Source organism: Neopelma chrysocephalum, unplaced genomic scaffold (genome assembly GCF_003984885.1).
Source record: "Neopelma chrysocephalum unplaced genomic scaffold, ASM398488v2 Primary Assembly neopelma1_155, whole genome shotgun sequence".
NCBI lineage: Eukaryota > Metazoa > Chordata > Aves > Passeriformes > Pipridae > Neopelma > Neopelma chrysocephalum.
Window position 1 is genome coordinate 1600380 of NW_020897817.1, and position 15131 is coordinate 1615510.

The window sequence follows — 15131 nt, forward strand, 5'->3', positions numbered from 1 at the left end:
GCGCGGCGCCGCGGGGGCGGACAGGCCGCGGGTGCTGCGGGGGATGCTCGCCCCGGTGTTGCGTGTCCTCTGGGGGTGGAGGGGTGGGGGGCGCGTAGAACCGCGGGGTGACCCCTCCCCCCCCGGTGGTCCCCGCGGCGCGTGGGGGTGCGGGAAGGGGGGTAAAAGCAGCGGGTTGCCCTCCCCGCCGTGCCCCCAGCGCGGCCGGGCCCCCCCGCTGCCCTTGACCCGGGGAAGGGGGGAGGGCAGCGGGACCCCCGCACCCCGAAACCCCCGGTGGGCCCGAACAACCCTTTGTTATCGTTCTTACCGCCGACACCCCCCCCTCGCCCCCCCGAAGGTCACGGGCGGCGCTGACAGTGGGGGGAGCAGCGATTAACGGGGGGTTTCGCGGCCCAAAGGGGCTCCGGGACCACCCCCGGGACCCCCCCCCGGGACCCCTCCCGGGGACCCCCCGGCCGCCTCCGCCGCCGCTGCACAACTTGGAGCGGGGCCTGCACGAGTGACCTTGAAATGCCAGAGCTCGGAGCCGCCGCGGTGAAGGACAAAGTTTGTTCGCGGCACTTTGGACCGAGAGGGGAAAAAAAAAGAAAAAAAAAGAAAAAAAAAAAACTACAAAAAACCCCACGGGGTAGGGGGGGAAAAAACCCGGAGCCGGTCCCGCCGGACACCGGGGGAGAGCCGGGAGATCCCGATTAAAGTTAGTTTTGGGCCGGGGAGGTGAATCACATTGCAGGCATTCCTTGGGGGAGATGCTCGGAGCTGCTGCTCTGTCCTGTCCTCCCGGGGTGACACAGCTCCGGGTGCCCTCGCCCTTCTCCCCCCTCCCTCCTTGCTCCTTGTTGGCCTTAAAAGTGGTGGTTTTTTGGCAAAATTTCTCTGTGAAGCTTATTTTTGTCGGGCTTTTAGGAAGTGGTTCCAAGGCCCAGGAACCTGCTCTGCGCCTCCTCTCAGGATTCCCACGGGTTTGGGCTTCACCCCGAGTTGTCCCCAGCCCCAAAGTGTTATTGGGGGGTTGTTTTAATTTAAATTTGTCATTTTAATTTAAATTAGGCAGGAGATGCCTGATCTCACCTGCGGTTGTTGAACTTCTTGGCGTGTCACAGTTTTGAGTGGGAGAAAGGGAAATATCACCACAAGTCACCTCTCAACAAGGAGGGATGTTAAAGGAACTCCTGGAGCAGGATGTGGATCAGAACTGGGGGGTTCACCACGAGTATGAAGGTCACTGTGAGCATCTTGAAGCAAAAATGAGTTGCTTTAATGTATTTGCCTCAAAAGTGGGGTATTTTCAACTGCACTGTGCTTTCAGGTGTTGGCAGAACACTTTTAGGGAATCTGTAGCCACCATAAATTAGAATAAAACCCCTGCAGAAGTCTTGGTTACACCCAATATTTGTTATTTTTTGTGGCCCCAGCTCGCAGGAGGCTGGAGAAGAAGAGGTGCTGCTTGATCTTTCTAGGTCAAGAGCAGCAGGAAGAACCTGGGAACTCTGTAAATGGATTTATTAACAAATTACACCAGTTCCTGACTTTTTTTTTTTTTCCCAGCACCATAAGGGGCAGGAAGGTCCTTGAGGTCCCATTTCAATCAGTGAAGATTGTGTGTCCCCTGGGCTTTCCTGGGAGATGTTTTTTATTTCCTTTGTCTAGAAGTTTTATTTTCTAGCTGTTGTGGGTTTTTTTTCCTAAGAGGTTTTATTTTTTAGCTTTATTTTCTAAGAGGTTTGGTTGGTTTTTTTTAGTTTTTTTCTTAGGGTTTTAACCTGGAAGAGAAAACAGCCTCATCTTTTTATTTTAATGCCTTTTCCACGCTTGGTTTTTTGTCCCAGCCGAGGTAGTGAAGGTGTAAAGGACATTTTAGAAGATCCCAAGTTGGGCACCTCAGTGAGGAGGAGGAGGAAGAGGGTTCATGTGAGGTGCTGGGTGCCCTCAGGAGGTCACCTTTCCAGCCAGTGTATTCAGGGTTTATTTTATTTAATCGGACTAATATCTTCCATTTATATAATGGGGGTGACATCTGTATTTTAATAGAGTTGGCACATGAAGTGCTTTCTTCATTTCAGGGCTTATTGCTCTGCCCATGTTGTAAAGTGAATTAAAACGTGGAGATTTGTGGCCCTAAACTCTTGAATTGTTACATTCTGCTAAAGGAGACAGTTTTTATCTTGTGTTTCAGAGCGATTAAAGTCAGTTTATCTTCTCCTTCAGAAGGGCAGAAAATTCAGCAGCTGTTACAAGGGGCACTGACAGCAAGAACAAACTTCAGGGCACCTGCCAAAGCTTCCCAGGAGTTTTAAAAAAATAAAAGGGATTTTTTTTTATTATTTGTTCTCAAAAGCTTCAGTGCTGAGATCTCACTGAGGGGATTTTTCTTCCCTTGGCTGTTTTATTTGGTCACTTCCTGCTAAATCAGAGCAGGTCACTTGGAGCTGGGGCTGTTCCTGCACTGAAGGTGGAGATTTGCAGGTTTATAATAAAGGATTTTTTAAAAAAAATTAAAAATAAAAGAAAATAGGTTAAACCCCCCTGATTGAACCATCCTGGCTGCCTGTTCAGCAGCTCAGGTTAAGGAAGATCTTGAGTTAAGGAAGATCTGCTGATCTCAGGGAGGTGAAAGACTTTGAGGCTGTTTCTGTGCAAAATAATTAATTTGAACTTTTGCAAGATGCCATTTGATAATGGAACTTGCCCAAGTAATAGGAACACTGACTGCTCTGTAGAAAATAGAACCAGAGGGATATTTTTATACAGAAAAAAATAAATAGAACTATATGTAAGTACAGAACAGTAACCCTGCAGCCCTTAAAATCATCCCATTTATTCAACTTTTCCACCCAAAATAACAAAGCTCACGGGAAGCACAGGCTGGTGCAGCCTTTCCCTCTGCTTTAAAATCACAAATTCTTGGGAATAATTCATATTTTATGGCATTCAATTGGTGTTTTATGGCATTCAGCTCATATTTTATGGCATTCAGGGTGTTCTAAGGTTGTCTCAGGGCTGTAATTCCTTAACAAAGTGGGAACAGGGAAGTTTATCCAGCCAAATCCTGCTTGGCACAGATGAAGGTGGTTTTCCTGGCCAGTGGAGAGGGATCAGCTCCCTCCTGCTGTCAGTGGGAAGTGGAGATTCAGCTCTTATCCCAAATCCAGCTTCTGAGTGTCCTGGGAGGAGTGAGGAGCAGAATTCCTGTGGGATGGAGAGAGGGGCAGAGGGGGAGGCAAAGCTGGGATCCAGCACAACATCCATGGCAGGTGAGCCCTGGGAATGGTGCAGAGCTGGCCCTGGAGCAGCTGCTGGCACCAAATTTCCCTCCTTTAAGGAGTTATCTCTTCTTGGAATTGGGAATCCAGGTGCCTCTCACTGACTTTGTGACTGATCCAGGCTTAAATCAAAGGCTGTGCCTGGGAGGAGTGGAAGCAGAGGGAATAAATAGAGGTTTTAGGGAGCTCATGTTCCACAGGTGAAATAACCTGCTAAATATTCCAAGGAAAAACGGCTGGAAGGCACCTGAAGTGGTCATTGGTTTATTTTTCCTGCCCTAAGGCAAGATCAGCACAACTTAAACACAGATTTTCAACCTGCTCTCAAGAGCCTTTAGCAAGAAGTGCTCAGTACCCTCTGTGGGTAGTTTGCTGCAGCATTTCACTCCTGAAATAACCTTTTAACTACTTAAAAACTTGGTTTAAAATGTCTAAAAACTTAGGTTTTATGTTTTCATTGAGAGCAGAACTTCAAACTTCCCGGAGTTCATGTTCATCCCCTGAAAGGCTGACTTAGACTTTATAGAACTGGAAGGGAGTCCCTGCATCTTTTGGATAAATAAATCCAGTGTTAAATCTGATTTGGGCCTGTCTTTTAGCTGTAATTTTATTCTTAATTTGTTGCCTGTCCATAATGATGGAAGTTTTCATGCCTTAATAACCCCGGGGTCGTTAGTGCAGCAATGTGCTGAAATAATTGGGTTGTGAATGTGCTGCTGTGGATTGTAGAGCCAATTATGCCTCATTTTACAAGTGTTCCTGCTTCCTTTTTTATTAGGATAACTTTGGAAGCTGGAGAGGGACTTTGGACGAGAGCCTGGAGCGACAGGAAAAGGGGGAATGGCTTCCCACTTCCAGAGGGCAGGGTCAGATGGGATATTGGGAGGAATTCTTCCCCGGGAGGGTGGGGAGGGGCTGGAAAGGATTTCCCAGAGAATCTGTGGCTGCCCCATCCCTGGAAGTGTCCAAGGCCAGCTTGGAGCCACCTGGGCTAGTGGAAGGTGTCAGCAAATATCAGTTTGTGGTGCCAGCATGGCTCAAGGAGCTGCACTGCATTATGGATTTAATAATTCTATATCATTGAGCAGGCAAGGCCTGAATGTTGAGGTGGAAGGAGAAACCATTAATAACCAACCCAATTAATTGTTGTTACACCCAAAGCAACTAAAAGTAATTTAAGGTGGTTTTTCTGGCACCTTTGAGTTTCCAACCACGCTGCTCGACCTCCATGGAGTGAACATGCCCATGGAAGTGGAGTGAACATGCCCATGGAAGTGGAGTGAAAATAAATCTGATATTATTTCCTGAAAGGAATTATCTCTGTTGGCTTGAGTAGATCTCAAAAGCAGAGAGAATTCACAGTGAATTTTATTATGGGAGGCACGAGATCTCCGTGGGAGCAATTTCAGCCCATTTAACCACGACTTCTCCAAGGTTTGGTTTAAAATCAAACAGGGGCAGAATCTCGTGCAAAACAGGTGCTGTGGGGCTGCAACCTTTCAGAATTCCTCCAGTGCTCGAAATTACTCTCACAGTCCACTTCAAACTCTGGATTTGTTCTCCATTTGATACTTTGATGCTGCAAATTGCTCTAATTTCAGGAGCAGCAGCAGCTCGTGGAGGTGCTTTCTCCTACATCAAAGCCTTTGCTCCCATTTCAAGGGATGTGTTACTAAATTCATATCAAACTGCATTTTGTTCTTCTCAGGGAAGCAGTTGTGGGTTGCTGGATTGTTCCTCCTGCTCCTGGCAGGATCAGGTGTCTGGCACTTGGTGCTCCCCAGAGCTCATTCTTTAGACATTCAAGTCTATTTGACTTTTAAATCGAGGACAGGCTCCCAAAACACACAGTGGGGGGAGTTCCTGCAGCACACTGGAAGGATCAGGGAATGCTGGGATTAGTGTTGAATCTAAACACTCACTTTTGGCTTCTATTTTTTATTCTTCAGACTCCCAGGGTGTTTTCCTGGGTGCTGTGGTGTTGGGTTTTGTTTTTGTCCTGGTAAAAATGGTGTATTTAAAACACAGAAAAGGAGAGAACAAGCCATGAATCTCCTCTTTTTCTTTAATGCTACTTCTTAACGATTAACTTGTGACTTTTGGGGGACAGTGGTGGTTGTAAAACCACTTCAGAAGAGTTTTGGGAGGGTTTTTTTGGAGGGGTGGGAGCCTTTAAACACCATCAGCATGGAGGTGGTAAATGTGTGTTTGTCTCAGGGTAGGATCTGGTGGAGGGGATTCGTTTCCAGAAATATTTGTGTATTCTCCTTATTTGTAGCCATAATTTAAGGACTTTAAGGCAAAACACTTGAGCTTGTGTCTCATTTCTTTTTAGCTTCTCTTGTGCTTCGCTTTCAGCCATTTTTTGAGACACTTGGATGGAATTTGCTGCTTTTGCCACGGAACACAAGGGGCTCTTTCCCATAACCTAAATCCTGGGAATGTGGCTGTTTTGTATGCAAAGAACCTGCCATTTCTGACGGCACCAGGACCTGTGGTACGTGATGCTGCTGCCGAGCCCTTCCCTCCTTTCAGGGAGAGCCCCGAGGCTCTGAATGACTTCCCTCTGGCTGTTTGCATATCCCTTTGGATATTTGGATAAATTTCATTTAGATCTGCTCCCCACCCTGTTTGGTTGATTCTCCCAGCTTGGGAGAAGCTTGTCAGAAGCTGTGACATGACCCTCCCTAGATCCCTGGATGGGGATGTTGTCCTTCTCTTCCCATTCCCGAACTCGTGTGGCGAGGCCCGGAATGGCTGCGGCTGCTCCTGGCTGGTGTTTTTCCAGGCAAATACCTGCTCTGGGTGGAATTGCAAGCTCAGAGATGTTGGGTTTGTTAGTGATTTTCCTGCAGGTTGTGTTTTCCAGCTCAGTTCCTGCTGAAGTGGCGGATTGTCCGGGGGGAGGCGGCTCCGTTTGGCTGCTTCCCCCTTCCCAGGGCACCCAGGAAAGAGCACAAACCAGCATCTGTTCATAAAAATAGTCACAACAAAACCCCCAAAACCCCAGCCACGGACACCAGAGGTGTGTTCATGCTTCCTTTGCCCTCCTGTGAAGTGAAGCTGTTCCACATTTGTCAGCTGCCCCAGGATTTGGGAAGTTCAGTGTTTGTCCAGGGTGTCGTGCTCGGGTGAGCAGAACAGCTCTAATTGCTGAGTGCTGCTGGTGGAGCTGTTGGGATGTGCCTGTTAATGTGCTCTGTAATCACCCCTGGGCACTTTCTGCCCAGGCCTCAGCTTTTTTTGGCCTTTAGTTTCTCTTTCCCTGAGTCTGGAAAGAAGATGTTTGTGTTGATGGAGCATATTCCGGGCTGTGTGGGTGGGTTGGCTCTTGGGAAGCAGGTGTGTCCCAGCCTTCCCTGTTGTTACAGAATCACAGGATGGTTTGGGTTGGGAGGAGCCTTAAAGATTTCTTTGTTTCCAACCCATCTGCCATGAGCAGGGACACCTTCCACCATCCCAGGTTGCTCCAGCCTGGCCTTGGACACTTCCAGGGATGGGATATCCACAGCCTCTCTAGGCAACTCATTCCCTCGTTTCTTGCTCTGTGTGGGTTGTTTTTTTGGGGGGAGTGTTGTTTTCTTGCTGCCCTTTCCCCTCAGTGAGGTGTCCCAGCTCTCAGTCTGGGTGTGTGAACCTCCTCCCCGAGATTCTCCTGCAGGAGCATCTCACAGCCTGTTTTTTGGGTTCCTGGGGCTCAGGCTGGGAGTTCAGCTCATCCAAGGTCACCATAGCACACCTGGAATATCCTGAGCTGGAAGGGACCCACAAGGATCATCCATCCAACTCCAGGCCCTGCACAGACACCCCAACAATCCCCCCCTGTCCCTCAGAGCGTTGGCCAAACCCTCCTGGAGCTCTGGCAGCCTTGGGGCTGTGCCCACTGCCCTGGGGAGCCTGGGCAGTGCCCAACCAGCCTCTGGGGGAAGAACCTTTCCCTGAAATCCAACCCAACCCTGCCCTGACACAGCTCCAGCCGTTCCCTGGGTGCTGTCCCTGCTCCCCCAGAGGTCAGAGCTGCCCCTCTGAGGAGCTGCAGCCCCCTGAGCTCTACCCTCAGTGCCCTCTGCTCCAGCTGGACACACCAAGTGCCCTCAGTGCTCCTCAAGTGGCCCCTCCAGACCCTCCACCATCTCCCCAGCCCTTGTCCCTTGGTCTGGAGAGGTGACAGCTCCTGTGCAGTGAGAACTGGCAGAAGCAGAGCCATGTCCAGCTCCCAGGGGACTTTCCCAGTGTGTGTGTGTGTGGGATCAGCACCTCCTCTCTGGCTCTGGGTACTCTTGGTGGCACCCAAAATGACTCCAGCTTCTGTTCTCCAGCCCAATTTGATGTTGGAGTATCCAGTTTGCTCCTAAAGCCCTTGAGCCTGCCTTGGCTGAGCTCAGGGATGCTCCAGCAGGAAGGAAATCAGGGATGGATGGAGCAGAATGAAGCTGCAGCATTTCCCTGCAGGCTCCTTAGCAAAAAACCAAACAGGTTTAGACCCAGGTGTGTGAAATCCAAGGATCCTCCTCCTCCCTTGGCTGTGCTGAGCTTATCCAGGGTGTGCTTGGGGAGCTTTTTGCTGCCACTAATCCTGCTGGGAGGATTTCTGCAAGAGGAGAGAGAGCTCAGCTCCTTCTCCCTGGCTGAAGGAATTACCTAATTGCCCAGGAATGGTTTCACTGCTGAGCTTTGTCTGGCAGAGCTGGAGGTTTGTGTGACACTTTGGGTTTTTTACCTTGACAATCCTCCCTCTGATGCTTTCAGGCACCTTCAAACCATTTCTGTTTTAATGAGGAGAAATTCCTGTACTTGTGTTCTGAGCAGTTTTAACCTGCTTAGGCTTTTATGTAGTGATTTTTTTTCTGGAAGTTTTTAGGAAAATCAGCTCGTTGGTGACTCTTGTTTCTACTCTCACTCAATTTATCACGAAATGATCCTAAGCAGTCACATAAAGCAGCTGAGAATCCTTCTGAAATCAGTCCTGTGTTTAAGTTGAACACAGGAATTCTTTTGTGTTCATCAACAGGACTTTTTAAATTATAGATGACCCGAGCAAACCATTTCTGGCTGAACACTCGGATATTTAGTGCAAGAAATTTCGTGGCGCTGAAATTTTCTTCCTCTTTCCTCCTTTACAGTTTTTCCTTTTATTTTAACCTGTTGTTTCGTTGGGTTATGTGCAGCATTATTTCCCAGTGCAGCACTTAAAAGTGGGTTAAATGCGGTGGTAATTTATATTTTGAGAGCCTTGAGAAGTGATCTGCCCTGTCCCCAAGATGAATTGCATCCCCACAGGCACCCAAGACCCCGTCTAGTGTTGAAATATTGCCAGGCCGGAGCAGGTTTTCAAGGATTAGCTTTTATTTATGTGCCTTAAACTACTTTTTGTCTGCATTTGACAAAGATCAAGGTGAGGGAGAACCAATTTAACACTCATTGGAATATTTATATCTCTGTATCTTCTTATAAATACTTGAAATACTTCACTTTGTAGGCGGGTTGTATTATAATGCAAATAGTTGTTGAAGAGTCAGCAGGTAACTTGTCAGTCACTTATTTCCATAGTTTCCTTACCTGGAATTCTTCCTGTCTTGCTTTGAGACTGAAAATACAACCTCCTGACGTCCTCCTTGTCATTCCCTGTCAGATTCCCACACCCAGGAATTAAAATACAACAGTTCCTTCTCTGCCTTGGCAAGTGGAGGCTGCAGGAGGTGCCGAGCTGATTGTCTGCCATCCATGCCTTTGATCCCTTAGGAATGTGTTAGAGATCCTCATTGCTTTGGAATAGCAGGTTTGGGGATTCCTGGTGTCATGCTCATTGCTTTGGAACAGTAGATTTTGGGATTCCTGGTGGTGATTCCCTGTGGATCGAGGGAGGGCTGGAATAAACCTTGACGTGGAACGGGATCAGGAGCAGAGGGTTGTGCCTTTGTTGGGGCTGAATCTGCTCAGTGGAAAAAGACACACAAATATCCACATGGAGCTGGAGGTCTTTCCCTGTGGGAAATGTGGCACTTTCCTCTCTGTTGTGGGAGACCCAGGGATTTATGGTCTGTCCAGGGAATTTGTGTGTCATTCCTGAGCTACTCTGGGTGACCCTGGGGGCTCTCCTGGCATTCCCAAGCTGATCTCTGAGCTGGAAATCACCGAGTCCCATCCTCTTGGGATGTGTCTCAGCAGGCCCTGTGCTTTTGGCACCTGTCCCCCATCCTTCCAGGCTCCCATCCCATTGGGAATGCTGCCGGAGCCACGTGCTCCTGTCACACAGACACAGCCAGCAGAGCTGGCCTTGGTGTTCCAAGGGATTCCCATGTTGTGTGTCTGCCTTGATGTTGGTGTTAACATATCCTTAGGAACGTGTTAGAGATGCCCATTGCTTTGGAATAGGAGATTTTGGGATTCCTGGTGTCCTGGTGATTCCCTGTGGATTGAGGGAGGACTGGAATAAACCTTGACGTGGAACGGGATCAGGAGCAGAGGGTTGTGCCTTTGTTGGGGCTGAATCTGCTCAGTGGAGAAAGACACACAAATATCCACGTGGAGCTGGAGATCTTTCCCTGTGGGAAATGTGGCACCTTCCTCTCTGTTGTGGGAGACCCAGGGATTTATGGTCTGTCCAGGGGATTTGTGTGTCATTCCTGAGCACTCAGAGCTGCTCTGGGTGACCCTGGGGGCTCTCCTGGCATTCCCAAGCTGATCTCTGAGCTGGAAATCACCGAGTCCCATCCTCTTGGGATGTGTCTCAGCAGGCCCTGTGCTTTTGGCACCAGTCCCCCATCCTTCCAGGCTGCCATTCCATTGGGAATGCTGCCGGAGCCACGTGCTCCTGTCACACAGACACAGCCAGCAAAGCTGGCCTTGGTGTTCCAAGGGATTCCCATGTTGTGTGTCTGCCTTGATGTTGATGTTAACTAGAGCTGGTTAAAGAGTTCCTCCTCAAAAAGGCACAGCTTGATCTAGGAATTCATGGAGAGGAAGGAATTGTGTCAGCTGGAACTTGACCTACCCCTGGAAAGTGTCACTGGGTCACCTGAGCACGAGGTTGATCAAGGCTGATGTCCCCACCACCAACCAGCCCAGCCTGGATGGAGGGAGAGTCTGATCCCAGTTATTATTATCCCTTTGTTTTCTCCTTGTTCACTGCTGGTGCACCCTGTAAATAAAGGTGTTTGCAGGGATGCAAATCTTGATGAATGCACAGATTTCCTTGGGGATAAATGGAATAATGAGCACGCTCGGAACACCCTGCAGTTGCAGAAAGCCCCGTGCCTTGGCTTTGGAAAACGGTTCCAATTAAAAGATTTGAATGTTAAAATCTTTGTGCTTTGGATATTCCGCATTGTGCAGAGTGTTAATTTCTCCTGTTGGTTATACGTGGGGAAAAGAGGGATTTTAAAACTGGTGTAAAGCCCCAAAAAGTGACACTTTCAGACAGGCACGGAAGCGACCGTCTGTTGCACTTCTTAAATGTTCTTTTTCAATCTTTGGAAAAATAAATTAAAATTGAAAAAAAACCAATCATTGGTTCTGTCATAGCTTATTTTGACAGTTTTCCAGAGGGATGATAAGCCAGGCTGGCCCTTTCCTGAATTCTTGGGGCTTGGAATCACCGAATCGCAGAACAGTTTAGGTTGGAACCCGAAGACCTTTGAAGATCATCTTGTTCCATGGGCAGGGACACCTTCTGCTCGACCAGGTTGCTCAGAACCCCATCCTTGGGCACTTCCAGGGATGGACCAGCCACAGCTTCCCTGGGCAACCTGTGCCAGGGTCTCCCCACCCTCCCAGGGAGGAATTACTTCCCAAAATCCCATCCGACCCTGCTCCCTGGCAGTGTGAAGCCATTCCCCTTTATCCTGTGGGTGGGATCCTTTGCCTCCTGCCCTCCCTCGTTGCTCACTCCTGGTTTTGTCTCTCCCAGCTGCCAGGATGTCCACGGATGGTGGGTTTGGCACAGCTGGGAACAGTGATGCCCAGCAGAGCCTGCAGTCCTTCTGGCCTCGGGTGATGGAGGAGATCCGCAACCTCACCGTGGTGAGTGGCCCCAGGACTGGGGATTCCTGGAAAACTGACAGGGAAAAGGGTCTGGGAGCAAAATAAACCTCAGCTTGGTGCTCTGGGATCCTGTAAAACTGTTTACACTGGACAAGGAGCTGATAAATCATCACCCAGAAGGGGCTGTGGTCTCCAAATCCCCCCCAAAATGGAGATACCAACAGAATCATGGCATGGTTTGGGTTGGAAGGGACCTTAAAGCTCATCTTGTTCCACCTCCTGCCACGGGCAGGGACACTTTCCACCATCCCAGGACACCTTCCACCATCCCAGGTTGCTCCAAACCAAGTCCAACGTGGCCTTGAACACTCCCAGGGATGGAGAGTCCCAACCTCTCTGGGCATCAACAGTCAAACCTTCAGCTCCTTCTGGGCTGAACAAGGAGACAAAGTGATGTAAAGGTTGTTTGAACAGGCTCAGTGATGGCTGTGGCCGTGCCCTGGAGAATCCCAGGGGAATTCTGCTTGTGAGGGAAAAGAGAAGGGATTCTAAAATAGCCACAGGTAGAGCTGCCAGAGGGTGTTTTAGCTGGCAGGAGGGATTTGAGGATACACCTCCCATGATGCTTCTGTTCACATTCTGAACTATAAATGTGTGACCAGCACGTCAGGCATCCCTTGGCCACACCAAAGGACAGGCCCTGGGGAGTCACTGTTCAAAATCCAGCTCCCCCCCTCCATAAATTACCTTTGAATTCCAATTTTGTGAATGGATTTTTGGCTTTAGACTTCTATGCCCTATTCCAGAACCATCTCCTTTGACAAACTTGAAATGCTGAGATTCTTGAATGCCAAGTGTGTCGTTATCAGGTGCTTTATTAATTTAAAGATGCTTGATTAAGAAAAAAAAAAATCCTGTGTAAGCTGAGAATAAGAACTGGACTAAGCAGCTTCTATTTTTTTCCGTCCCCAGAAGAGATGTGGGAACAAGGGCATATAATAAAAATGACTTTTCAAGGGAGATTGATACATTCCTGTGATCCAGTGGGCCTGAAATCACTCTCCTGGGCCTGAAAACAAAAGAACTCCAGTCCAAGACAGGCTCTTCAAAGTTAAACCCCCCTCCCAATCCACTAGTCTGAAGATAAGCTGCTTTTTTTTCAGCCTGTGTGCAGATAGTTGATTAAAGAAACAGATGTAGAAATTTGTATGCATAACCAGAATTAATTACTTTCCTCTTTGAGCACAGTGAATTCTTGTGTTCAGGAGCTGGAGTTTGGCTTCATCTCCACATGAAAGGGGTTTATTATGCAGCTTATCAAGCATGGGCAGCTTAATTTTTAACTGTCCTAGGAATCTATTTATTGCACTGCAAGTTAGGAATTCATTGGGAAACGTTCACTGAGGGCAGTGGAGTTGGGGGGGAAAAAAGGGATCATGGGAAAACATTCCAGTGCTGTGCCCCCTAATGAAATCCTGGAATTTATTCTGTGTATTGTGGAGTGGATGTGGGTGCCAGGAAACTGTCAGGGGGTGAAAGCTGTTGGGCACCTGCTTTTTGGGGCTGTTTTTGTGCTTTTTGAGCTGAAATTCAGGGGGAAATCCCAAAGGGAGTTTGGAGGGAATGGGAAGGAGTGGAGAAATAAGAACCGGGCTTAGGCTGAGCTTAACATTTTTAACAATTTCAGCTGCCCAGGGAGTTACAGGAGGCCTGTGGAAACATCCAGCCCTAATTTGGAGAAAAAAAAAGAGGAGGAATTGGTGTCTGAGGTGCTGGGTGGGAGCCAGTCCTGCTCAGGCTTCCCTTCGCCTCCTGTTCCTTTTGATTTATGTGTCGTGGCCTTAAAGGAATAAAAGAGCTTTAGTTTTTCAAAATCTGAAGGTTTTAATGGTGTTGTACCTGGGCACAGTCATCTCTCCCCAGCAGGACGTGTTAGGGAAACAAAAGAGGGGGAAAAAATGCTGAAAATGGTGGTTTCTGCTCCAAATTTCTCTCCTAAATTTGTTTCTGGTGAAGGAAAAATTCAGAGGTTTGCCCCTTCACAGAAGCTGATATTAAAACTGTTACAAGTGTCACAAATCAGGAGTTTTCTCCTCAGCAGTTAAAGCTCATGAGGCCCTTTAAAAAGGGAACTTTAGAAAAAAAAAACAAACCAGAAAAAAACCCCCAAAACAATAAAAACCCCACTCAGAAAACCCTTTGAGATGGTTTTCCACCCCTTGACTTGTTTTTGTGCTGGTTGCAAAGGCCACCCTGAGTGTGTTGTGTGTTCCAAGAGCAGGTCCCAACCTTCTTATTGCCCCAAAATCCTTCCAAAATCCTTCCCAAAATGCCACTTTCCTTATCAAGATGGGACAGCCCTGAGCACTCCTTGCAAGGACACCCCCAGCCCAAATTAATCCTGATTTTTCAGCAAGTTACAGGAGCACCACATGCAGCTTTCTCTGCAGAATGAGGCACAGAAAGCTTTTTTAAATATATGTACACATAAAAAATAATGTATCTAAATATACATAAAAATGTTATATATGAATTAAATAAAATGCCCCTGCTGGAGTTCTGCCTGGGCCACGACAACATCCATATTTTTCTTCACCAGAAAGAAATTTAGAAGAGAAATTTAGACTAGAAAACAGCATTTTCAGCATTTTTCCCCCCTTTTGTTTCCCCAACACATCCTGCAGTGCTTTTTCCCTGGAGAAATGACTTTCCTATTATTTTTCTGTGACATTTTTGTTAAGAAGAAGAAGGGAAGATGATTTTTTTTTTTTAGAAGCCCTTTGTGAGCAGGAATTCTGCATTCCTGATGCAGTGGGATGTAACCTCAGCCTTTCTCCCTTTTTTAAGAGGTTCCTGGCAGCAACACATGGGATTGATGGATTTATTTTAATTCCACTTTCTATCCTTCAGGAATGGGAGAAGCTTCAGTGAAGCTCAGTGGTTTGCCTGACCCAAGGAACACGTTGGTGCCTCCTCTCATGCAAAGTTTGGCTCTTAAACCACAATTATTTCCTGGAAAATAGGGAGAAATCCACCTAAAAAACATTTTGAACAAGGTTCCTGTAAGATTTTTAACCCCAAAATTAGGATTGGGCAGCAGGGAAGTCCAAACAAAGCAAAGTTTTCATGCAGCTCTCGTTTGGTTTCGTTTTCTTCTTGTGACTTTTTGGGAATTCCAGTGTTTTGTGGGGCCCAGGAAACTTCATTGGATTTGTTGCTTCAGATATAAATAGGTGGAGAAAGGGGTGATATTATATTAGAAACATTCTGTTGTGCAGAACCAGGAAATCCAAGCATCTGCCAGAAGGTTTGAGTGGAATTAAATCAGTGTAAAACCCAGACAGGAGAATTCTCAGCCCCGAGGAGAAGCTGCCACACCTGAAAGAAAACCAAATTGATTTTATCCAGTGTAATTCTAGGCAATGCAGACTTGTTTAACCATTTTTTTAACCTTTATTTTCAGTGAAATGTCAGTTAAAGAGTCTCTCAAATGTGAATCTCTCTCTGCAGAAAGACTTCAGGGTTCAGGAGCTGCCCTTGGCTCGCATTAAGAAAATCATGAAACTGGATGAAGATGTGAAGGTAAACTCAGGGGTTTTTTCCTAAAATATTTCTGACCCTTTTGATGGATATTGTGTCTATAATTCCTTGAACTTCATTATTCTTATCAGCATTATTATGATTTTTAAAGGGTTTTTTAGCAGCTGTCCTGAATGCAAAGTTAACCTGGCCTTGGAGAATTAAAACTGGGAAAGCAAAAACATCTGGGATTTTGGTGAAGGCTTTTGGCAGTTTTGTTTTCTTGTGGTAAATACCACAAATTTCACAAAGTGTGTGTTGTGTTCCTGTGCAAGGGAGCTTTTCATAATCCCTGGAAAAGGA

The 15131-nt window shown here is 47.3% G+C and overlaps 1 protein-coding gene across 3 annotated transcripts in view; it reads left to right on the plus strand.

Moving 5' to 3' along the window:
* The window catches only part of NFYC (nuclear transcription factor Y subunit gamma), a 36413-nt gene that overhangs the window by 9694 nt on the left and 11588 nt on the right, over positions 1-15131 (plus strand). The window contains exons 1-3 of one of the 3 annotated variants that reach the window (XM_027701282.1): positions 5597-5763; positions 11176-11288; positions 14760-14831. In XM_027701282.1, the coding sequence (XP_027557083.1) occupies positions 11184-11288; positions 14760-14831 (177 nt within the window). In that variant the 5' untranslated portion in view covers positions 5597-5763; positions 11176-11183. Of the gene's footprint in view, positions 1-5596; positions 5764-11175; positions 11289-14759; positions 14832-15131 lie in introns of those variants that run through there. The other 2 variants (XM_027701285.1, XM_027701283.1) reach the window with 2 other exon arrangements.